A 23,861-nucleotide genomic window follows, 5' to 3' on the forward strand; every position below is an offset into this window, starting at 1 on the left:
GGACATGTTATCAGGAGGGACCAGTCCCTGGAAAATGACATCACGCTTGGTAGAGGGTCAGCGAAAAAGAGAAAGACCTTTAACAAGATGGATTGACACAGCAGCTGCAGCAATGGGTTCAAGCATAACAGTTGTGAGGATTGTGCAGGACTGGGCAATGTTCCACTTTGTTGTGCACAGCGTCATTATGAGACAGAACAGACTCAACGGCACCTAACAAGAACAACAATCCTTCCGGAAGGAGACTGCCATATCTTTCTTCCTTGGAGCAGCTGGTGGGTTTGAACTACCAACTTTTGAGTTAGCACCACTATGCCACCAGGGCATAGTATTTGCTATTTCAATGTTTTTTATGTGTACAGTTCATTAATTACATTCATCATGTTGTACAACTCAGCCTGGATTCTTACATTCACTTGCTGGGAGACTCCGGGTGGTCTCCTCCCCAATCTGGGTCTGTTTCCACACTGGTAAAATGGAAGAGGGTGTCTCTTTATCTCTGAGGGCCCTTCTAGTCTTGAGAAAGGGGTGAGCTAACCTAGCTGGATTGGGGGTTTGTTGCCCCATTGTGACTGGGCTGCCGCTTCCCTAGCACCACTGAGTTTCTGGTCAACAAGTCTCTGTGAGGAAATACGTGCATTAGATGGACACCCTCTTCCAGAGACATCGTTTCTGCTGTCTCACCTCCATTGGCCCATCCCTACCCCATGGCCTCAGCATTCAAGTTCACCTCATAAGGCCTGGGTCTTTGATGCCCCTCACGCCAATAGCATATACCCATGCGCTCACAGAGTATGCCATGTCTGTTTAGTTCATACCCAGAACCACCATGGGGGGCCAAAATGTTTTCATTCCGCAGAGAGGAGGCCAGGGAAGAGAAGGCATTAGGCCAAAGGTTGTAGCCCATGAGGTAGGGGCTCACCTGCCTGGCTTTGAATCCTGGAGCCTGGCCACAGCTCCCTTTTGCACCTGCAGTTCCACCTACCTGGAAGGCCTCTTTAGGCCCTCTCTGTCTTGCAAGGTTCAGTTTAGGGCTTCCTACTACTCTTCTGCCTCTCGCTTCCTAACTGTTCAGCCCATATTGACCTGCAGCTTCTTAATCTTGACCCCTCACTGGCCTCATGCCTTTGGGCCTGGGCTGTCTGTGTCCTGTGGCCAAGCTACTACCTGGTTCTGGAGTCCCAGGTCCCTGAGTCCTGCGTCTTTCCCAGCCTAGCAGTGCCATGCTGTAGTCTCCCATCCCCCAGCCTGCTTTGGTCCTGGTGGCTGTGCCTGGGTCTAGTGACTCCGCTGTGGCTCACCACTACCCCACCCATCAAAGAGAGCTCCAGGGTGGGCTGCTTGACATTCCTGCATTTTACTTACTATGAATTGTGTTGAGGTAAGTTTCTCCCCCTTCCTCATGGTTGGGATTTTTCAGGGCATTGGCTTTGTTCCCAACTTCCCCCTCTCTGTCTGGGCAACCTAAAAATGGTCCTCCAGATCTGAGCTCTTCTAAGATGCTGGTAAAAAATTTTTCTTTAAAAAAAAAAAAAAATTTATCCACAAGGTCTCGCGTTTTCTTTGCTCTGACTCCAGCTGGCATGAGGGAAGGCCCTTGCCTAAGTGTGAATGGTTTCAGAGTCTCACTGCAGAGGAGACCTGGGCCCTGCCTTGTGGGTGAGGTCTCTTCTCTGAGCCCAGGTCCCACATGCCATGGTATCCTTCACAACTCTTCACTCAACGGTGTCTCCAGTTTAACATAAGACCTGAACCTCTGCTCCTCCCTGAAAACGTGTTCCTTCCCCTGTTTTCCCATCTCAGTACACACCCCTGTAACCACCCAGCTGCACTGGCCTGACTTGGAAATCATCTTGTACCCTCATCCAGGGTTTCAAAGTGAGTCTTTTTTTTTTTTTTATTTGAACCCCCCACTGAGAATTTGCGTTTCTAACAAGTTCCCTGCTGAGAATTTGCATTTCCACCCCAGATACACTGAATCAGAATCTACACTTTAACAAGATTCCCAGGTGATTCTTATACCTGTAACTTCTTGGAGAACTTGTTAGAAATGCAAGTTCTCAGCAGGGGTTCAATCCAAAGGAACCAGTCCAGAGTTCTTCCCTCATCTCCCCACTTACAGTCTACCCCAACTTCTGACACTTTTCTCTCCAAAACATTTCTTGAATCTGCCCACTTTTCACCCCTTTCCACCTTAAGTTACCATCACCTGGAAAGCCTGTAACAGCTTCCTCACTGGTCTCCCTCTCCAACCTTTGCCCTCATATCGCCAAACCATTCTCCCTCTTATTTATTTCTGAAGATACGTGATGTGTGATGTTTCCAAAACACAGTTCCATTGATTCCAACTCATAACGACCCTATAGGACACAGCAGAACTGCCCTATAGGCTGTAAATCTTTACGGAGCAGACTGCCACGTCTTTTCTCTCATGGGGTGGCTGGTGGGTTCCAACCGCCGACCTTTTGGTTAGCAGCCTAGCGCTTTGACCACTGCGCAACCAGGGCTCCTAGGTGATGCATACACTTTAAAAATTCACCCAGAATAAAGGCTACAGGTCCCCTCTTCAGCGGCAACAACTGTTCTCGATTCCGTGGTACTCACGTAGCCATATATATTCATTCCCACGCCATCTACCCATATTGCTCAGATCCTCCCTTTTTCGCTTTGCGCTCCATCTAGGCACTCTTCCCCCATCATCACATGTGGACGCGCCCGTCTCTGCTAAGCAGCCGACCGGCCTTCCGGGCTGGGCGGGCTGGGCTGAGTGTGGGCGGCAGTCTTCTATCAGTCACCCCCTGCTCCAAAGCTTGAGAACCTTCACAGCCCTTGGAATGAAACCCCCAGCTCTCTCCGTATCCCTGTGTCCTTCCTTCCAGGCCCAGTGCCCCCTCCGTAACCTCCCTTGGCGCTCAGTTTTCATTTTCTCTGGGAATGTTATCTCTATCACAGCACCGGTCCCGGTTCTGCACGGCCCTCGTCCTCACTTTGGCCTACATGCGGGTTCTCGCCCCTTCCCTGAGGAGGAGCGCGATGGGTGTCTGTTTGGCTCTATGAAGAAGAAAAAGAGCATGCGCCTGGCCTCACAGCTCAGTTGAGGAAGACTACTACTCCCAGAAACTCTTTCCCCTCAGGCAGGAAGTTCCTCCTCCTCCTTCCGCGAGAAGCAGAGTGAGCATGCGCAAAGGGAACTGGACATGCGCAAAAGTCTACGCGGGCGGAGCTTGGACTGCATTTCCCAGTAGGCCATGGGGGCATTTTTCGTCCCCGCGTGACGAGTGATTTCCGGCGCGAAGGGGCGGGGTAGGACGCGCGGCTGAGCCAGCAGCCGAAGCCGCGAGGGGAGCGGTCCGGTGGCCGGTGGGCACCAGCCGCCATGGAGGCAGTTCCCCGCATGCCCATGATCTGGCTGGATCTGAAGGAGGCTGGTGACTTCCACTTCCAGCCCGCTGTGAAGAAGGTGAGAGCGCCTCCCCCTCCCGCCACCCCCCGGCGCATCTCCGTCGTCTACCGGCGCGTGATGCCCCTGCGCGACCATCACCTCCCCGGACCCCGTCTCAGGGTCCCGTGAGGCCAGGAAGGGCCTCTGCCGGCTTCGCTCAGCCTGGCCCAGCCCCTGCGCCCGCTGACCACCCCCCTCCCCCACCCTCCCTCAGCTGACACACTTGTACTCGCTGGAACCCATTTCCCGACTTCTTCCCTAAACCTTCCGCGCTTCTGCACACTTTCTCAGTACGACGCCCTGGACTTGGTTCTGTTCCGCCCCTCCTCCACGGTACGACCGCGCCACGGCCGTCCGGGTTGGATGGCTGTGCCTTGCCCCTCTATACGCTGGCAGTCCACACGATCCGTCTGGGACTGAACGCTGAGGACAGCTTAAGACGTTTAAGACGGGATGCCCGGTGACTTCATATCCAGAGGGATGCCTGAGGTCTCTCTCACACTTAGTGCAATTCTGTATGGTTTTCTCAGAAGTATCCTACCTGGAAGTCCTTTTGGACCAAAGGATATAATCCCCTATCATTTTTGGGGGCGTTACTGTTTTTCATGGAATCTGGGTGGTGCAAACGGTTAGTGCGTCCACCTACTTACTTTAAGGTTAGCGGTTGGAATCTGATCCAGAGGTACCTCAGAAGAAAGGTCTGGCGATCCATGCCCAAAAAATCAGTCCGTGACAACCCTGTGGAGTACAGTTTTACCCTGACACACATGGGGACACCATTAGTCAGAGTGGGCGCTAAGGCAACCGGTTCTGGTTTTTCATAACTGCCCAGAGGGTATAAATGGTCTTGTAGCTCCCAGAGAGATCTTACCAGTCATCGCGTTGAACCGTCAGTTGGACAGGACAGACAAGGAGGTTTGGCGTTAACTGAGGCCTCTGGAGTGATCAGGTGTGGTGATTGGACATCAGGTGCCCTCTGAAGATGCCCATGGATGTTTTGGGGAAGGCCAGCTGGTATCATTGAGGGTCAGAGCAGAAGTGAAAAGGAACAACCAGGAGGGTGTTGCAGGTAGTTACAGGTGGTTACAGTGCAGCAGCTGCCAGAGTAAGTGCCAGACAATGTAGATTGTGCACCAGTCATAAGGGGCTTGAGAAGAAAAATGGGTTTCGAGGTGGTTTCCCAAGAAGCTGTCTCCCTTCCACTCTTCTTATTGCCATTCCTAAGTTCAGACACTAACGACGTGTATTCCTTTGAGTTCATCATTTAGCTTCTTTAGGCCTGTTTCCTCATCTTTAAAACCAGGAAATCAGACTAATTTCACAGTTTTGTTTTTTTCCACAGACTTTAGTCTCTTCTCTGTTTGCTGTCTCATATAAATACAATAAGATGGATTTTCCTAAAATGCAGCAAAACAACTCTGTTTTCTTACAGAATGAATTCCCGTATTCTTAGTTTGTCATTCAGAGTTCTCCCTGACCTGGCTCAGTTTTATTTAGGCCCTACTATGTGCTTCTGAGGAAACCCTGGTGGCATAGTGGTTAAGAGCTGTGAGTGCTAACTGAAAGGTGAGCAGTTTGAATTTACCAGACGCTCCTTGGAAACCGTACGGAGCAGTTCTACTCTGTCCTATAGGGTCTCTGTGAGTTGGAATCGACTCAACGGCAATGGGTTTTTTTTTAATGTGCTTCTGAAAGGAGTCCTGGTGGCGCAGTGGTTAAGAGCTCGGCTGCTAACCAGAAGGTCCGCAGTTCGAATCTACTAGCCGCTGCTTGGAAACCCTGTGGGTGCAGTTTTGTGGGATTGCTATGAGCTAGAATAGACTCAACAGCAATGAATTTGGTTTTTTGGATTCGCTTCTGAAAGGAGCCCTGGTGGTGCCATGGTTAAGCACTTGCTTGGCTGCTAATGAAAGGTCGGTGGTTTGGACGCACCAGCTACCCTACAGGAGAAAGGTGTGGCAGTCTGCTCCTGTAAAGATTGCAGCCTTGGAAACCCTGTGGGGCAATTCTACTACTTCATGTAGGGTTGCGATGAGTCAGAATCGACTCAACGTCAATGGATTCGGTTTTTTTATGTGCTTCTGATACAGGTAGTCCAGATTCTGTTCATGGCCACTTGCTATTCCCTTAATATGCTCTGTATGTTCCCTCTTGGGCACCTTTGGTCATGGAGTTCCTGCTGCCTAGAAGAGATCTCAACTTTGCCCTGTGGGGCAGGGATAGGGCCTTTCTTTAATCTCTGTATATTGGTTCTGTCCATCTTTCAAGGCCCAGTCTAAGCACTGTCTCTTCCAGAAAACCTTCCTTAATCCCTTCATCTGAGTTAACCCCTTCCTTCTCTAACTCTTTTCATTCTTTTCCTGATAACAGTTTTATGTGCTAAGTTTTCCTTATGTATTTCCCCTGTTCAATTTTAAGTTTCTTGAGAGGCATCTCCATGTTCCTCACAGTCTAGCAGGGTACCTTCTCCATAATTGGCTCTCAGGAAAAAGTTTCTCAAATGACTGAACGACAGTTCACATTAGAGATGGTGACCACAAATGTGGAAATCAAGTGGGTAAATTCTTAGCCCATTAATTCCCAGGAGATACTTTGTTTGAACTTAACCTTTGCTGCTATGGTCCTCACTCCTAGCCAGTAAGGTATTATGTGAGCAGTGACTTCCCTGGGAGCCTGTAGGCCTCCTTGAAAGGAGTCGCCATTTAACCTGAAGTGGCATCACCTGCTCAAGAAACTATTTCTTAGACAGCAACTCTTTTTCTTTGTTTCCTCTTCTTTGGGATTGGGAAAGATACTGCCGTATGATAGGCTAAGAGCATGGCATGTATTTGTATGAACCCACTGAAAAGAAACAGCAGCCTGTGGGTAGGCTGGTCTCGGGAATGGCCATCCCCTTCAGGGTACCCTGGAACTCCCTTCTTTCCTGCAGAGGAGACTGCAGCCACTGCAGCCTGGGAACTCTTCCTCACCTGAACCCCGCCCCAACACATATGCACGTGTGCACCAGGGGTGGGTTATCCAATAAGCGAGGTAAGCCTAGGGTTACTTGTGCCTGTTTACTAATCTGTAGGGAACAGTTTCACATTTTTCACTGCATCAAAGATTCTGCTTCTAGGTATGGCTGGCACCTGTCTCCCAACCCCACAGCTCCTTCCTACAGAATCTTTTCAAATTTACAATCCCTGACGGGGCAGCTTACCCAGTGTTTACCTTGTTTACTTGGTAATCTGCCCATGTGGTGAAACTCATGTGAAATTGTTCACTACAGATTGATAAATAGGCAGAAGTAAGCCCGTGCTTACCTTGCTTATTAGATAATCGGCTCCTGGTGTGTATGTGAACACACATAGGTGTGTGCACACACACGAAAATGAGAGTACCAGACACACACACACACATGAAAATGAGAGTACCAGAGGCCTAGAAGGGCCCAGGCTGCTAGGCAGTGCGGTATGGGATGTTGTCAGTTCTCTGTGGTGGGGACCTGTCTTATCTGTTAATCACAGATCTGAAGTCACCCAGCCAGTCTCCTGAGCCTCTCTGCCCACTTGTGTTTCACAGTAAAATGACTTCAGGCACAGATGACCTGGATTGTCCATTCTTCTCTGACTTTGATCTCATACACCAATATCCATTTCATTTAGGACTTAGATCATATTCTGTCCTTTACTCAGGAAATAATAAATACTTATGTGTAGAGAGTGCTTGACAAGTGTTGGTTGAATGACCTGGTCCAGTTCTTGGGCCCTCTGGGAGATGTAACTGGAGTCCTCAGTTGTGTTGTTTGGACCTGCTGAGGGGCATTTAGAAGGGATGTAGCAGAAAGGACTTGAGTGTCATGTAAGGGTTAGACTAGGCGATAAAGGCCTGTTTTCATTCCTGGTGCTTTTGGCTGTGACTTGGATTCAGGCTTGCTGATGTGGACCAAGGGGCTGAGATTTCTCTTGGCAATACTCTCTTTTTCTGAATGCAGTTACTCATGTTTGAAATTCAGTAGCAGAGCATATATTGTATTAATTAAAAATACAGTATGTGGGGTTCAAATTTGTTATGTTTCTGTGGAGCAGCCCAAGGAATGTCCCATGTTTGAGTGAACCCTGGAAGTGGAGGAAAAAAAGAAACATAATATGTATGGTTAACACAGTTCATGCTTACATGTGTGATGCTTTTTACTGCTTTTTTTTTCTGTGTTGCTTTAATTAGCACCATGAAATTCTAAGATGTTATATCAAATCAACATCTTCAGGGGGGCGGGGGGAATGCATACACAAAGGAATGGGGATATGATGAGATTACTGGGAATATCCAGTAAAAGAGAAGGGTGATGCTGAGGGGATATTCCTGGGTTGTTGTTACCTGGCATTGAGTTGGCCCCCAACTGTTGGTGACCCCATGCATCACGGAATGAAACACTGCTGGGTCCTGCACCATCACCATGATCGATCCCTGAGTTAGGACTTGGGAAATCTGGCTGGGGTCCTAGCACTGCCATTGCTCATCTCTGATTTCCCATTCCTCTATCTGTAAAAGAATGGCAGCATCCAGGATGGGTGTTCCCAGTAACCTCATCTAGCTACAGAATTCTGTGCCATTTGTTGCTCAGTAAAAGCGCAGTATAGCATCGTGAGAATAGCACAGACATTGCAATCTGACTGTGGTTCAGGATCCATCTCTACTTGATAGCTGGGTGACCATCAGCTGCTATAAATGATTGTATAACTAATCTGGTCCTCAGTTTTCTCACCTGTAACTTGGAGCTAATAATACCTTGTAAGCTTGTAAGAATCTAAAGAGTTAATACATTTGAGTCCTTAGTACAGGGCTTCACATGTTGAAAGCAGTATATTTAGCTGAACATCTTTTCATGTTTAGGAAATAGCTCAAGTCCTTATGACAGTACTGTGAGTTAGACATAGGTAATAGTAACCCCATTTCACAGAGGAAAAAACCAAGCCCAGATCTCATAGTGACCCAGTGCACATGCAGGATTTAAACCCCGTCTTGGTATTTCTGTCTGGAAATGACCTTTCCATTCTTTTTACTGTTTTTCACTTGCAACTCCTTCCTTTCCCCTTTTTTTTTTTTTCTCCTTTACAGTGACTCTGATCCCTGGAGATACTCTCACTTACAATAGATCTTTCCATAGGTCTTCTCTCTCTCTCTTTTTTTTTAAATAAATTTTTCTTGTGCTTTAAGTGAAAGTTTACAAATCAGGTCAGTCTCTCACAAAAACCCATATACACCTTGCCACACACTCCCAATTACTCTTCCCCTAGTGAGACAGCCCGCTCTCTCCCTCTACTCTCTCTTTTCGTGTCCATTTCTCCAGCTTCTAACCCCCTCCACCGTCTCATCTCCCCTCCATGCAGGAGATGCCAGCATAGTCTCAAGTGTCCACCTGATCCAAGAAGCTCACTCCGCACCAGAATCCCTCTCCAACCCATTGTCCCGTCCAATCCATGTCTGAAGAATTGGCTTCGGGAATGGTTCCTGTCCTGGGCCAACAGAAGGTCTGGGGGCCATGACCACCGGGGTCCTTCTAGTCTCAGTCAGACAATTAAGTCTGGTCTTATGAGAATTTGGGGTCTGCATCCCACTGCTCTTCTGCTCCCTCAGGGGTTCTCTGTTGTGTTCCACAGGTCTTCTTTTGTTCCCTCACAAAAGGATCCTTACCTGTTCCAAAGCCTGGGTAGGCCCCCAAGGCTCTCTGGTCCTCCTCCCACCCCCATCGCCTGTTAGATGTGTCGGTGTGCTGGGGTACTGTCATTGCCTTCTGGTTTCTTTTTTTGTTTTGCTGCCGTTGAGTCGGTTCTGACTTTTTTTTTTTTACGTTAGGTGAAAAGTACAATCTCTTCATACAAAATTTTATGTTCATATTGTCACGTGACACTAGTTGCATTCGCTACAGTGTGACAGCACACTCCCCATTTCCACCCTGGGTTTCCCATGTCTATCCAACCTGTCATTTCCTGTCTTTTCATCCTGCCTCTGGACAGGAGCCATACATTTGGTCTTGTGTATCTGCTTGAACTAAGAAGCACACTCTTCCTGAGTATTATTTTGTGTTTTAGTTCAGTCTTGTCTTTGTGTGAAGAGTGATCTTTGGGATAGTTTTAGTTCTGGGTTAACAGAGTATCTGGGGGCCATTTCTTCTGGGGTTCCTCCAGTCTCAGCCAGACCATTAAGTGTTTTTATGTGAATTTGAGTTCGTTCTATCCTACACTTTTCTCCTGCTCTGTCGGGGGCGCTTCTGTTGTGTTCCCTGTCAGGGCAGTCATTGGTAGTAGCTGGGTACCATCTAGTTCTTCTGATCTCAGGCTGATGGAGTCTCTGGTTTACGTGGCTCTTTTGTCTCTTGGGCTAATATTTTCCTTGTCTTTGGTGTTCTTCGTTCTCCTTTCCTCCAGGTGGGTTGGGACCAGTTGATGTATCTTAGATGGCCACTTGCCTTCTGGTTTCTTGCTCTTGGTCTGTGGTGGCCAAAGTTCAGGCTTGACTTGCTTCTGGGCTTGCCTTCCCAGGCTCTGCCTTTGATCTGTCAGGAGCTTTAATCAGACTTGGTTCTGAGCTCTGCAGAGTACTGGAGCATAGAGACTGTGAGAAGGTCTCTGTCACTTCCTTGTCCTAGGACCTTTAGCCAGCCTCTTTCCTCTGTTCAGTAGGGGAGTGGGCAGCAGTCAGAGGATTTTGTCAGGGTTTAAATATCCTGACTGCTCCACTGACTCACCATTGTGGCCCAGGATTAGTTTTCTCTTCCCAATTTTTCAGTTGTTTGTAAGAACCATATTTAAAAAATAGAAACGAATTGGTATAATGAGTGATTAAGAACATGGGCTCTGGGGTCCAAATGCCTGGGTTTCCGTCATAACTCCATCAGTTACTAGCATGGTGACCTTGGCAAGTACCCTAACCTCTTTGCATTGGTTTCCTCATTTGTAAAATGAGTATGATAGTTTCAGCCTCATTGAGTTGTCGTGAAGATTAAGTGACTGTTAAGCACTCAGCACTGTGCCTGGCCTGTAGTAGGTGCTCAGTAAGTGTTTGCTGCTGATGATCTTGGAGGGAGAATGAGATCTATGTAGAAGGTAACCTCTAGGGACAATCTGCTGGGGACAGGGGGTGACATCTCTCCTCTTTTCCATTATGTGAACAGCAGGGACAGATGTTCTCAGTGAGGTCCGGAGTCTCTTGTCTCTAGGACTCACAGGTGTTCCTCTAATTCCTTTGGCCTATCTCCCACGTGGCCTCCAGGCTCCACCTCTAGCCTAAGGGTGGGCAAACTGAAACCCCCTACTAAAAAGGAATTAATCAAAGAGCACATCCCCATTTAGATAGTCAAGTTATACACTGTAGCCCAGGCTGCGTTTTATATTTGTGTTTTGTGGTGGGAGGAGGGGTGAGAGAAGCAGGGGTTGGAGCTGTGTCGCTGTTAGAGAGATGATTCAGAGCAAGGATTTTTAACCAGGAGCCCAGAAATGAGCTTCAGAGCATCTGTGAGCCCCCAAAAGTATGGACAAGTTTCCGTGTTGATGCACAGTTGAATATTTCTAGAGAGATTTTTTTCATGGCTTTCATCATATTCTCAAAGGACCCAGAAAAGGCTAAGAATCACTGATCTAGGGGAAAGTATTTTTCAGATACCATTTATCTCTTTAGTAGTTCTTAAAACATTTGTTTTCCAGATTTCACACATACGGAAATGTTGAAAGAATAATACAGTGATCACCCAAATACTATCTATATATGACAGTTATATTTCACTGTATTTATTTTTCTGTGTATGGATATATGTGTGTGTCGTGTGTGTTTATATATGTAGACACACACACATATATGTACACACACGTATACACATACATACATAAATCAAACCAAAAAACTTATTGTTGTCAAGTCGATTCTGACTCATGGCGCCCCTATAGGACGGGGTGGAACTGCCCCATAGGGTTTCCAAGGAGCAGCAGATTTGAACTGCCAACCTTTTGGTTAGCAGCCGAGCTCTTAACCATTGTGCCACAAGGGACACACACCCCTCATGAACCCTTCAATTTATAATTTTTTTATTCTCCAAACTCATCCAGTTCCCATATTGTATTTAGCTGTTCTGTCTCTTTAGTCTCTTAAATCCACAGTAGTCCCCTGCCTTTTGAAGGAATGGGTTAGTTGTTTGGTACAGTGCCCTAATTTCTGAGTTTTTCTGTGACTCCTTTAAGTATTAATTTATATTTCTGTCCTCTGCGTTTCTTATAAAGGCGACCATTTGCTCAGTATACAACACATGTAATAAGGCCCCTCCCATTCCTTGAGGCACTTAGTGTCTGGGGTAGGGGAAATCACGGCAGGACCCTGCTGTGAGGTGTATCCTGATGTAGGCATGTCAGAAGGTGGGGAGAAAAGCAGGTACCTTTTGAGGAAGTGACATTCCAGCTGAGTCTTAGCAGGAAAGGGGGAGAACATATGCACAAGCATTGAGACCTGAGAACAGTAATTACAAAGTACTGTTAGGTGAGTGACCTTGGGAGGTGCCAGAGGACAAACCTTGAGGGCTGTTGCGGGCAGGCTGTGAAGGGCGATGAACTGTGTGCTGAGGAGCTTGGATTTGTTCCTGGAGGCTTTGGAGAGTCACTACAGGCAGACCCTGGGTTACGAATGTCCAGTTTATGTACCACCCATAGTTAACAAACCAACCCCCATAACTTTACGCCTGTTAAAAATTTGGGGCATATACAATGGTTCATAATAACAAATGGGTGCTACTTTGTGACAATCATCAAAACATTATTATTATTATTACCGTATCATGTTAAAGATGTTTTAGTGTATCTGGAAGTGTTTAATGTTTTTTATGCATAGAAAGGTACACTATAGTACATACTGTGACAAATATTTCACTAACTGACCGTAGATACAAACCATACCTAACTGTTCCAATTTATGTACAAATTCTACTTAAAGACAGATTTAGGAATGGGAGTCATTGGTAATCTGGGGACTGCCTGTGTAGCACATCCTTTTTAGATCACAGTTTTTCTGTTTAGATTACAACTTTTTATATTCCATAATCTCAACACCCTGAGCCAAGCATTTTGATGTATTTTTTCCCCAGATGTTTGTGTGTGTGTTTGTTTCAGAAGGATTTAAAGCTAGGAGTGACATCACTGTTGTGTTAGAAAGACAGTCCTGGCCACAAGGTAAGGGATGGGTTTGAAGGGATGGATTGTCCGGGCCAGAGGTGGCAGGGGGATAGAGAAGAAAGCTTATGGACACAGGGACTTTTAGGAGGTAAAACCAGCAGGAAAAGAGGGGTCAGGGTCACAGGTTTGGGAAAGTGGCTAAACAGTGCTGTAAACAGCCCAGAAGTAGCCTCCCTTCTCTCTCCTCTCCCCATCCCCACCAGTGCAGGTAGAAGCTGTAACCTAACCTTCTGGATCCCCACATTGCTGATTCCTTAGCCACGTGTCATGGGCCCTGCAAAGGCACCCAGGAAAGGTGGGTGGGACATAGACATGGTGTGATAATGTACAGAGCAGGCCATCTCTTCTTGGCCTTTATCAGCCTTCCTTCCTTGCCACACCACCAACCTTGGCTAGGGCATCAGTGCCCTTAGTTTTTGTGGAATGAATAGATATGGCCCCCCAGATTGCTAATCAAGACAGCAGGTCTTGGAAGAGGTTGCAACAGGGGTAGTTCATTTCAGCTGCCTTGGTCTCTTGACTCTTAGATGAACGAGGGCCATCTGGTCCAGGCCTGTGTTCCAGGCTGGTAAGTGTGCACAGTGTCCAAGACAATCAACTCTTGAGGTGGTGAGTGCTGTCGTGAGCAGGCAGGTCAGGTCCTGTCTGATATGGGCCTTGACCTCCCCTTCCTCTCACCTTCTCCCATCATTCCCGTCATACTTTGTAGACCTGTCTTCACATACGAAGACGCTGCAGATCCCCTATTTCAGCAGTGCCCTTTTTCAGCCAGGAAGACAGGTCTGTGGGGAAGGTTTTGCACTCCCACTCTTGTGTGGGGCCTCTTCTGTTTGTGTTAGATTCGGGCTATGATTATGACTTTAGAACACAGCAAGGTTGCTCCTCAAGGGATGCTTGAATTTGTGGCTCTTTTTAGGATCCTCCTTAGGACTCATGTCTGGCAGCTAAGCTCCCTGGCTTCCCAGGTCAGCAGAGTCCTGGACTTCATAGAGTGGGCTGTAGCATTATGAGGACTACCTTTGGTGTTTACCCGGGGTCATCCAGTCTATTTTCCATTTTGCTCAAAGGAAGCCATCCTGGCTGTCAGCATCTTGGTGCTGCCTAGTTATTGAGGCAGAGTTCCACGGTGGTCCAGGAAATGGACTTGTGGTTGTGGGTCTGGACTCAATCCTCAGTCCTTGCTGATGACTGCCAAGGATTCAGAGGGCAGGGAGGGAGGGGTCTTATCTCTCACTGGCTGACAGCCTTCTCTCCCTCTTTAGTTTGTCCTGAAGAATTATGGAGAGAACCCAGAAGCCTACAATGAGGAACTGAAGAAGCTGGAGTTGCTAAGACAGGTAAGAGGATAGTATTTTTATGCAGGCACAAACAGGATTGGTTTGGTAGGGAGGTAAAGAAAGCGCATAGAAAAATGTTCTTACTTTAGTTAAGTATACCTTTATCTGCAAAAACAATGAAATTATTGGTAGGAAAATTTCAAAAATAATAAAAAGCAATAACTAGCTTTGGGTTAAAGCCCAAAGAAGAGAGATCAAAAAACCCAGGCACAATTTTGTGTGTATATAGGTATATATATAGGTCGGAAAACTAAAATAGGCTCATACATCACCTATACTGCTTTGTAGTCTTGTGTTTTTCACTTAACATATTTTGAATATGTTTTTGTATCAACAAATGCATAACAATATTAATTTTTTTATTGTGAAAATATATACAACAAAACACCTGCCAATTCAACAAATTCTACATACATGTTTCAGTGGCATTGATGACATTTTTCATGTTGTGTGACCATTATAACTATCCTTTTCCAAATTATTCTACCACCATTAACATAAATGCCGCATAAGCAAAACTCCCCCTTTCCCCTCCCTCCCACCCCCGGTAACCACTAATAATTTCTGGTTTCTGTATATTTGCTTATTTCGTATAAATGAGATCATATAATATTTGCCCTTTTGCAACTGACTAACTTATTTCGCTCAGCATAATGTTTTCAAAGTTCATCCACGTGGTGGCATGCATCAGGACTTCATTTCTCTTTATGGCCAAGTAAATATTCCGTTGCGTGTACATATCACATTTTGTTTATCCATTCATCTGTTGATGGTCACTTTGATTGATTTCACCTTTTAGCTGTTGTGAAAAGTGTTGCAGTGAGCATTAATGTACAAGTTTCTGTTTGTGTTCCTGCTTTCACTTCTACTGGGTTTATACCTAGGATTAGGATTGCTGGATCATACGGTAGCTCTGTGGTCGGCTTTTTGAGGACCTGCCAGACGGTTTTCCACATGGCTGCATGATTTTACATTCCCAGCAGCAGTGGATAAGGGCTCCAGTTTCCCCATGACCTTGCCCACACCTATTGTTTTCCTTTTTTTTACTTGATCGTTGCCATTCTAATGGGGGCAAGGTGTTATTGTGGTTTTGATTTTGAGTCGGATTCAACTCAACAGCAATGGGTGGTGGTAGTGGCTAATGAAGGAGTACTTATGGCTCAGTGGTTAAGAGCTGGGCTGGTAACTGAAAGGTGGCATTTCTGATCCACCAGCAGCTCCTTAGGGAGACAGATGTGACACTCTGCTTCCATAAAGAATACAGCCTTGGAAACCCACATCTACTCTGTCTTACAGGGTCACTATGAGTCAGAATCGACTTGGCAGTAACGGGTTTGCCTTGATTAATGGCTAACAACTGGGTTCCTGGGTGGTGCAGAGGGTTTGTGCTTGACTGCTTACCCAAAGGAGCCCTGGTGGCCTAGTGGTTAAGAGCTCAGCTGCTAACCAAAGGGTTGGCAGTTTAAATCCATCAACTGCTCCTTGACAACCCTATGGGGCAGTATTACTCTGCCCTGTTAGGGTCGCTGTGAGTTGGGACCGACTTGATGGCAGTGGGTTGGATTTTTGGTACCTACCTAAAGGCTGGTGGTTTGGGTCCGCTCGGTGGTTCCGCAGAATAAAGGCCTGATGATCTGCTTCTATAGAGATCTCAGCCAAGAAAACCCCACGGAGCTCAGTTCTGCTCCATAACATGGGGTCACCATGAGTCAGAATTGGCTTGGTGGCAGCAGATTTGGCTGGGTTTAATGGCTAATGACATTGAGAATCTTTTCATATGCTTTTTGGGTATTTGCATATCCTTTTTTGGTGAAATATCTGTTCATATTCTTCGCATTTTTTATTTTTTTTGTGTGCTTTAGGTGAAAGTTTACAGCTCAAGTTAGTTTCTCATACAAAAATGTATACACATATTGTTTTGTGACATTAGTTAGAATCCCCACAATATGACAGCACACTCCGTCTTTCCCCTGTTTCCCTGTGTCTATTCAGCCAGTTCCTGTTAACTTCCTGCCTTCTTACCCTGTTTTTGGACAGGAGCTGCCCATTTGGTCTCGTATATCTGATTGAACTAAGAAATACATTCCTCACGTGTATTATTTTTTGCTTTATAGTCCTGTCTAATCTCTCTCTGGAGTGGGCTTTGGAAATGGTTTCAGTTCTGGGCTAACAGTGTGTCCAGAGGCCATAGTTTTGGGGGTTCCTTCAGTGTCTGTGAGACCATTTAGTCTGGTCTTTTTATGTGAATTTGAGTTCCGTTCTACATTTCTCTTCTGCTTTGTCCAGGACTCTCTGTCGTGTTCCCTGTCAGGGCAGTCATTGGTGGTAGCCGGGCACCATCTAGCTGTTCTAGTCTCAGGCTGGTGGTGTCTCTGCTTCATGTGGTCCTTTAGTCCTTTGGGCTGATATTTTCTTGCGTCTTTGGTTTTCTTCATTTTCCTTTGCTGCAAGTGGGAAAGGACCAGTTGATGTATCTTAGATGGCCGCTTGCAAGCTTTTAAGACCCCAGATGGCACTCACCAAAGTGGTGTGTAGAACATTTTCTTAATAAACTTTGTTATGTTAATTGACCTAGATGTCCCCTGAAACTGTGGTCCCCACGCCCCAGTCCCAGCTGCTCTGTCCCTCAAAGTGTTTGGATATATCTAGGAAACTACTTAGTTTTTGCTTTGGTGCAGTTGTGCTGACTTCCCCTGTATTGTGTGTTGTCCTTCTCTTCCCTTTGATACTTGTGTTCTGTCTAGTTAGTGATGGCCTCCCCCCACCCTCGTAACCATCAAAGAATGCTTTTTTTCTGTGTTTAAACCTTTTCTTGAGTTCCTTTAACAGTGGTCTCATACAATATTTGTCCTTTTGTGACTAATTTCACTCAGCACAATGCCCTCCAGATTCATCCATGTTATGAGCTGTTTCATGGATTCGTCATTGTTCTCTATCATTGCATAGTGTTCCACTATGTGTATGTACCGTAATTTGTTTACCCATTCAACTGTTGATGGGCATTTAGGTTGTTTCCATCTTTTTGCTATTGTGAGTAGTGCTACAGTGGACATGGGTGTGCGTATGTCTATTCGTGTGATGGCTCTTACTTCTCTTGGGTGTATTCCTAGGGTGGGATTGCTGGATCATATGACATTTCTGTTTCTAGTTTTTTAAGGAAGCGCCAAATAGTTTTCCAAAGTGGCTGTACCATTTTACATTCCCACCAGCAGTGCGTAAGAATTACAGTCTCTCCATAACCTCTCCAACATTTGTTATTCTGTGCTTTTTGGATTGGTGAGACGGTATCTCATTGTAGTTTTGGTTTGCATTTCTCTAATGGCTAATGATCGTGAGCATTTCCTCATGTGTCTCTTAGCAGTCTGAATGTCTCCTTTGGTGAAGACATTCTTCTGTTCATATCCTTTACCCATTTTTTAATTGGATTATTTATGTTTTTGTTGTTGAGGTAGTCCAGTATCTTGTAGATTTTAGAGATTAGATGCTTATCAGATATGTCATAGCCAAAAGTTTTTTCCCAATCTGTAGGTTCTCTTTTTACTCTCTTGATGAAGTCTTTTGATGAGCGTAAGTGTTTGATTTTTAGGATTTCCTAGTTATCTAGTTTCTCTTCTGGTGTTTGTGCATTGTTATAGTATGTGTACTGTTTATGCCATGTATTAGGGCTCCTAGCGTTATCCCTATATTTTCTTCCATGATCTTTATCGTATTAGATTTTGTATTTAGGTCTTTGATCCATTTTGAGTTAGTTTTTGTGTATAGCGTGAGGTATGAATCCTGATTCTTTTTTTTACAGATACATACCAAGTTATGCCAGTGCCATTTGTTAAAGAGATTGTCTTTTCCCCATTTAACAGATTTTGTGCCTTTGTCAAATATCAGCAGCTCATAGGTGGATGGATTTATGTCTGGGTTCTCAATTCTGTTCCATTGGTCTGTGTATCTGTTGTTGTACCAGTACTAGACTGTTTTGACTACTGTGGCAGCATAATAGGTTCTAAAATCAGGTAGTGTGAGGCCTCCCACTTTGTCGTTCTTCTTCAATAATGCTTCTTATCTGGGATTTCTTCCCTTTTAATTTGAAGTTGGTGATTTGTTTTTCCATCTCGTTAAAAAATGCCATTAGAATTTGGATTGGGATTGCATTGTATCTGTAGATCGATTTGGGTAGAACTGGTATTTTCACAATGTTGAGCCTTCCTGTTCATGAGTATGGTATGTTTTTCCACTTAGTGTATCTCTCTTTTGGTTTCTTGCAGTAGTGTTTTGTAGTTTTCTTTGTATACATCTTTTGTGTCTCTAGTTAGATTTAATCGTAAGTACTTTATCTCTTGGGGGCTATTGTAAGTGGTATTGATTTAGTGGTTTCCTTTTTTTAAGCTCTCTTTGTTGGTGTAGAAGAATCCAACTGATTTTTGTATGTTTATCTTGTATCTTAATGCTTTGCTAAAATCTTCTATTAGTTGCAGTGGTTTTCTTCTGGATTCTTTAGGGTTTTCTATGTATAAGATCATACCATCTGAGAACAGGGATACTTTTACTTCTTCCTTACCAATTTGAATGCCCTTTATTTCTTTTTCTAGCATTATTACTGTGGCTAGGACCTCCAGCACAATGTTGAATAAGAGTGGGGATAAAGGGCATCCTTGTCTGGTTCCCTTCCTTAGGGGGAATGCTTTCAGTCTCTCTCCATTTAGAATGATGTTAGCTGTTGGCTTTGTATAAATGCCCTTTATTATGTTAAGGAATTTCCTTTCTATTCATATCTTGCTGAGAGTTTTTATCATGATTGGGCAGTTGGACTTTATCAAATGCATTTCTGCATCAGTTGATAAGATCATGTAGTTCTTGTCTTTTATTTATGTGATGGATTGCATTTATTGATTTTCTAATGATGAACCATTCCTGCATAACCAAAAAAACCCAAACCCATTGCCCTCGAGTGGATTCCGACTCATAGCAGCACTATAGGACAGAGTAGAACTGCCCCGTAGAGTTTCCAGGGAGCACCTGGGGGATATGAACTGTGGACCTTTTGGTTAGCAGCCGCATACCTGGTATGAATCCCACTTGGTCATGATGAATTATTTTTTTGATATGTTGTTGAATTCTTTTGGTTAGAATTTGTTGAGGATTTTTGGCATCTATATTCATGATAATTGGTCTGTACTTTTCTTGTTTTTATGGGTCTTTACCTGGCTTTGGTATCAGGATTATGCTGACTTCATGGAATGAGTTTGGGAGTACTCCTTCCTTTTCTATACTCTGAAATACCTTTAATAGTACTGGTGCTAACTCCTGTCTGAAAGTTCAATAGTATTATCCAGTGAAGCTGTCTGGGCCAGGGCTTTTTGTTGTTGTTGTTGGGAGTTGTTTTTTATTACCTCTTCAAAACTCTTCTTTTGTTATGGGTTTATTAGTTTTTCCACCTCGGTATGTGTTAGTTTAGGTAGGTAGTGTATTTCTAGAAATTTGTCCATTTCCTCTGGGTTTTCAAATTTGTTGGAGTACAGTTTTTCATAGTGTCCTGTTATGATCCTTTTTATTTCAGTTAGGTCTGTTGTGGTATCGCCCATCTCGTTTGTTATCCAGGTTGTTTCCTCTCCTGTTCTTCTTTTGTCAGTTTGGCCAGTGGTTTGCCGATTTTGTTGATCTTTTTAAAGACTAAACTTTTGGCCTTGTTGACACACAGTTGTTTTTCTATTTCATTTGTTTCTGCTGTAATCTTTATTATTTCCTTTCTTCTGGTGCCTGAGGGCTTTTTTTGCTGCTCTTTTTCTATTGGTTGGAGTTGTAGGGTTGATGTTTTGATTTTGGTCCTTTTTGGATGTGTGCGTTTATTGCTATAAATTGACCTCTAAGCACTGCTTTTGCTGTGTCCCAGTGGTGTGGGTAGGATGTGTTTTCATTCTCATTTGATTCTGTGAATTTCATTATTCCATCCTTAATTTCTTCCATAACCCAGTAGTTTTTGAGGAAGGTGTTGTTCAGTTTCCATATGTTTGATTTTTCTTCTTTTTTTCTGTTATTGATTTCTACTACTTTGGCTTTATGGTCAGAAAAGATACTTTGTAATACTTTGTTTTGGATCCTGTTAAGGCTTGCTTTGTGGCCTAAAATATGGTCTGTTCTGGAGAGTGTTCCATGTGCATTGGAAAAGAATGTACGCTTTGTTGCGGTAGAGTGTTCTGTATATGAGCTCAAGTTGATTGTAGCATTTAGATCTTCCATATCTTTATTGAGTTTCTTTCTAGATGTTCTGTCCTTCATCAAAAGTGGTGTGTTGAAGACTCCGAATATTATTGTGGAGCTGTTTCTCTTTTCGGTGCTGTTAGAGTTTGTTTTATGTATTTTGGAGCCTTGTCATGGGGTGCATGTATATTTATTATGGTTATGTCCTCTGGGTATATTGTCCCTTTAATCATCATATAGTGTCCTTCCTTATCCTTTGTGGTGGATTTTGCTTTAAAGTCTATTTTGTCAGAAATTAATATTGCCAGTCTTTTTTGGTTGTTGTTTGCGTGATATCTTTTTTTCCATCCTTTGAGTTTTAGTTTGTGTCTTTGAGTGTAAGGTGTGTCTTCTGTAGGTAGCACATAAACAAATTGTTTTTTTTAGTCCATTCTGCCACTCTGTCTCTTTATTGGTGCAGTTAGTCCATTTACGTTCAGTGCAATTATTGATAGGTATGACTTTACTGTTGTCATTTTCATTTGTGTGTGTTGACAGTTTGTTCCATTTAATTTTCTGTGCTGAGTCATTTTTCTTTATTTTCTTTTCATCTTTTTCATTATTGTTGATTTTGTGTTTGCTGAGTCTGTTTTTGTTTTGATGGGTAGGTTTGTTAGCTTTCTTTGTGGTTACCTTAAAATTTACCTTTATTTTTCTAAGTTTAAACTTATCATTTACTTCTTGGTGTCTTGATTCTTCCTCTCCATATGGAAGTTCTGTGACTACACTATTTATTCCCTCCCTTTTGTTTTGACGTTTTCATTGTTTACATAAGACGTCTCTGGTTTCCCGTTGTCAGTATTTTAGCTTTAACTTGTTTTTGCAGCTTCCCTATCTGGGTTGAAAACTGGTTGATCTGTCCTGTGTTTTGGTCTTAGATTGTTGTCTGATATTGTTGGGTCTCTAGCCAGAAGACTCCCTTTAGTATTTCTTGTGATTTTCGTTTGGTTTTTTCAAGCTGCCTTAACTTCTCTTTATCTGGAAATGACCTAATTTTGCCATCGTATTTGAGAGACAGTTTTGCTGGATATATAATTCTTGGTTGGCAGTTTTTTTCCTCCAAGGCTTTATATGTGTCTTCACATTGCCTTCTTGCTTGCATGGTTTCTACTGAGTAGTCTGAGCTTAGTCGTATTGACTCTCCTTCGTAGGTGACTTTTCATTTACCATAACTGCTCTTAAAATTCTCTCTTTATCTTTCGTTCTGGCAAGTTTGATTATAATATGCCTTGGTGACTTTCTTTTGGGATCTACCCTGTATGGGGTTCAATGAGGTTCTTGCATAAATATCAGGGAAGTTTTCTGCCAGCAAATCTTCAATAATTCTCTCTCTGTTTTCTGTTATCCCCCCCTGTTGTGGTACTCTGACCACTTGTAGGTTTTTCTTCTTGATGGTGTCCCACATAATTCTTAGGTTTTCTTCATTTTTTTTTAATTCTTTTTTCTGATTTTCCCCAAATAAATTGGTGTCAAGGAATTTATCTTCAGTCTCACTGATTCTGACTTTCATTGCCTCAATTTTGCTCCTGTAACCTTCTATTGAGTTGTCTAATCCTGAAATTTTGTTAATCTTTTGTATTTGTAGTTGCTGTCTCTGTGTGGATTCTATCAGCCTGTTAATTTTGTCGTTTTGTTCTTGTATTTTTTCCTGGATTCCTCTATTCCTTTGTCTCTGTGTTCCTTGGCATAGTCTGAGTTTTGCCTGATCTCCTTCCTGATTTCTTGGAAAGCTCTGTGTATTAGTCTTTTGAATTCTACCTCAGGTAGTTCCATTACCTTATCTTCCTCCAGAAGATTTCCTTGTTCTTTATTTTGGTCACTTGCTGGAGCCATCTTGACCTACTTCTTTATGTGATTTGATATTGACTATTGTCTCAGAGGCATCAGTAAGTTATTATATTTATTTATTGTATGATTTCTGTGTCCTAACTTTTGGTTTTGGTACTCCCAGCTAGGCTGGGCATGTGAACTACTTTGGTTATTGGTGTCTTTAAAGCTCTCCTGTCCTGTCTCCAGGTGGTCAGAGCAGCCACTAGGTATGTGAGCCCAGGAGCCTGTTCATTTTTCTTGTGCAGGTGTGGCACAGGTGTCCAGGTCACCAGTCACCGAGTGTGTGGTGCAGACTCTCACCTACAGTCCATGACGGGCAGGGCTGCATAGGGGTGTTCAGAGAAGGCACAGGTATCTGGCTGCACTAGGGGGCTATGTGCAGAGCAAAGCAGATAGCTGACAGCTGCCCCTGGGAGCCTGGGTGGAGCGCGTGTCCTTGTCCCCTAGAACGTAGTGGCGGGGGGGGCGGTATTGCAGCCAGTCCTTGGGCACCCGGTGTTGTTGGCTGGAGGGAGTGGGAGGCATCACTTATTCTCAGACCCCTGTTGTGGGTGGCTAAATGGAGTGGGTGGTACTCCTGGACCTCAGGCCCCTGGTGTGGGTGGGTAAGGCCCCTGCTTGAGGGGCAGGGCAGTGTCAAATGTTACAAATCTACAGCTCCCCCTTGGCTGCTGCAGTTGAAAATGGGCTTCAGGTGTATGCCCTGCTGTTTTATGCTAATGAGGGTATGTGGTGTTGAATTGGCCCGTGCAGGTGTGGCAGGGGCGCTGCAAGTCTATGGACTCCTTACGCCAGTGGCTGGGTGAAGGGGCAGAGCCTTTGGACCTGTCCTGAATTCCTGGCTTGGGGAGGGGGGTGTTGTTTTTTTAAAATGGGGAGACTGGTGTAGGCACAGATAGCCCTGAGTTCCTGGCTTAGGGAGCATGGTAGTTGTTAAATACTGCTGGACTGGTGGTGGAGTGGGGTGGTGGGTGGGTGAGGATAAGGATGCACTTCTCCACTCTGAAACTCTTGGGGGAGGGGTTACTTTGCTTGTGCATGGTAGGTTAAACATTAGCACCTAACTTCCCAGGTCCAGCACCTCTTCTACCTGACTCTGGAGGTGCAGACTTGGCACCGCCCAGCCTCACCCGACCTGAGACCCTTCCTGAATGCTACTGCTCACCTCAGCCTGCTCATGCTGGCCGACCTAGCCAGAGACCTCATGACTAGCACTTCACCGCTGCTTATGAATTGTCCCTCCTTTCCCCTGCCACTCAGTACAACTTTTCAGCTTTGTCTTTGATGATCAGGGCTCCTAGATTGTCATATATAATCGATTCACTTGTTTTTTGGGTGTTTATTGTAAGAGGGACAACAGGAGGCGTTTGCCTATTCTGCTGTGTTCGTCCTGCCTCTGGGTTGTTTGTCTTTTTTTTGGTTAAGTTGTAGAAGTTTTTTAAATATTATTTTGGATACTAGACCATTATCAGATATATGGTTTCTTAAAATTTTCTCCCAATCTGTAGGTTGTCTTTTAACTTTGTTGTAATTTTTATGAAGTAGCATTTATCTGTTTTATCTTTTGCTGCTTGTGCTTTTGTTGTCAAATCTGATAATCTGTCATTAAGAACCAGGGCCTACAGCCACACTCCTGTATTGTCTTTTAACAGTTTTGTGGTTTTAGTTTTTACACTTGGGCCATTGATCCATTTTCATTTTTTTTGTGTATGGTATGAAGCATGAATCCTGATTTATTCTTCTGTGTGTGGAAATCCAATTTTCCCAGCATCATTTTTTTTTTTAATAATTTTTATTAAGCTTTAAGTGAACGTTTACAAATCAAGT

At 44.4% G+C, this 23,861-nt stretch overlaps 1 protein-coding gene across 3 annotated transcripts in view; it reads left to right on the forward strand.

Moving 5' to 3' along the window:
• The first annotated feature begins 3,297 nt into the window (after positions 1 to 3,297).
• Positions 3,298 to 23,861, forward strand: part of PTPN23 (protein tyrosine phosphatase non-receptor type 23) — a 44,361-nt gene continuing 23,797 nt past the window's right edge. For all 3 annotated transcript variants that reach the window (XM_049861705.1, XM_049861706.1, XM_049861707.1), the window contains exons 1-2: positions 3,298 to 3,460; positions 13,899 to 13,973. In XM_049861705.1, the coding sequence (XP_049717662.1) occupies positions 3,377 to 3,460; positions 13,899 to 13,973 (159 nt within the window). In that variant the 5' untranslated portion in view covers positions 3,298 to 3,376. The remainder of the gene's footprint in view (positions 3,461 to 13,898; positions 13,974 to 23,861) is intronic.

The sequence above is a fragment of the Elephas maximus genome, chromosome 20, assembly GCF_024166365.1.
Source record: "Elephas maximus indicus isolate mEleMax1 chromosome 20, mEleMax1 primary haplotype, whole genome shotgun sequence".
Lineage (NCBI taxonomy): Eukaryota > Metazoa > Chordata > Mammalia > Proboscidea > Elephantidae > Elephas > Elephas maximus.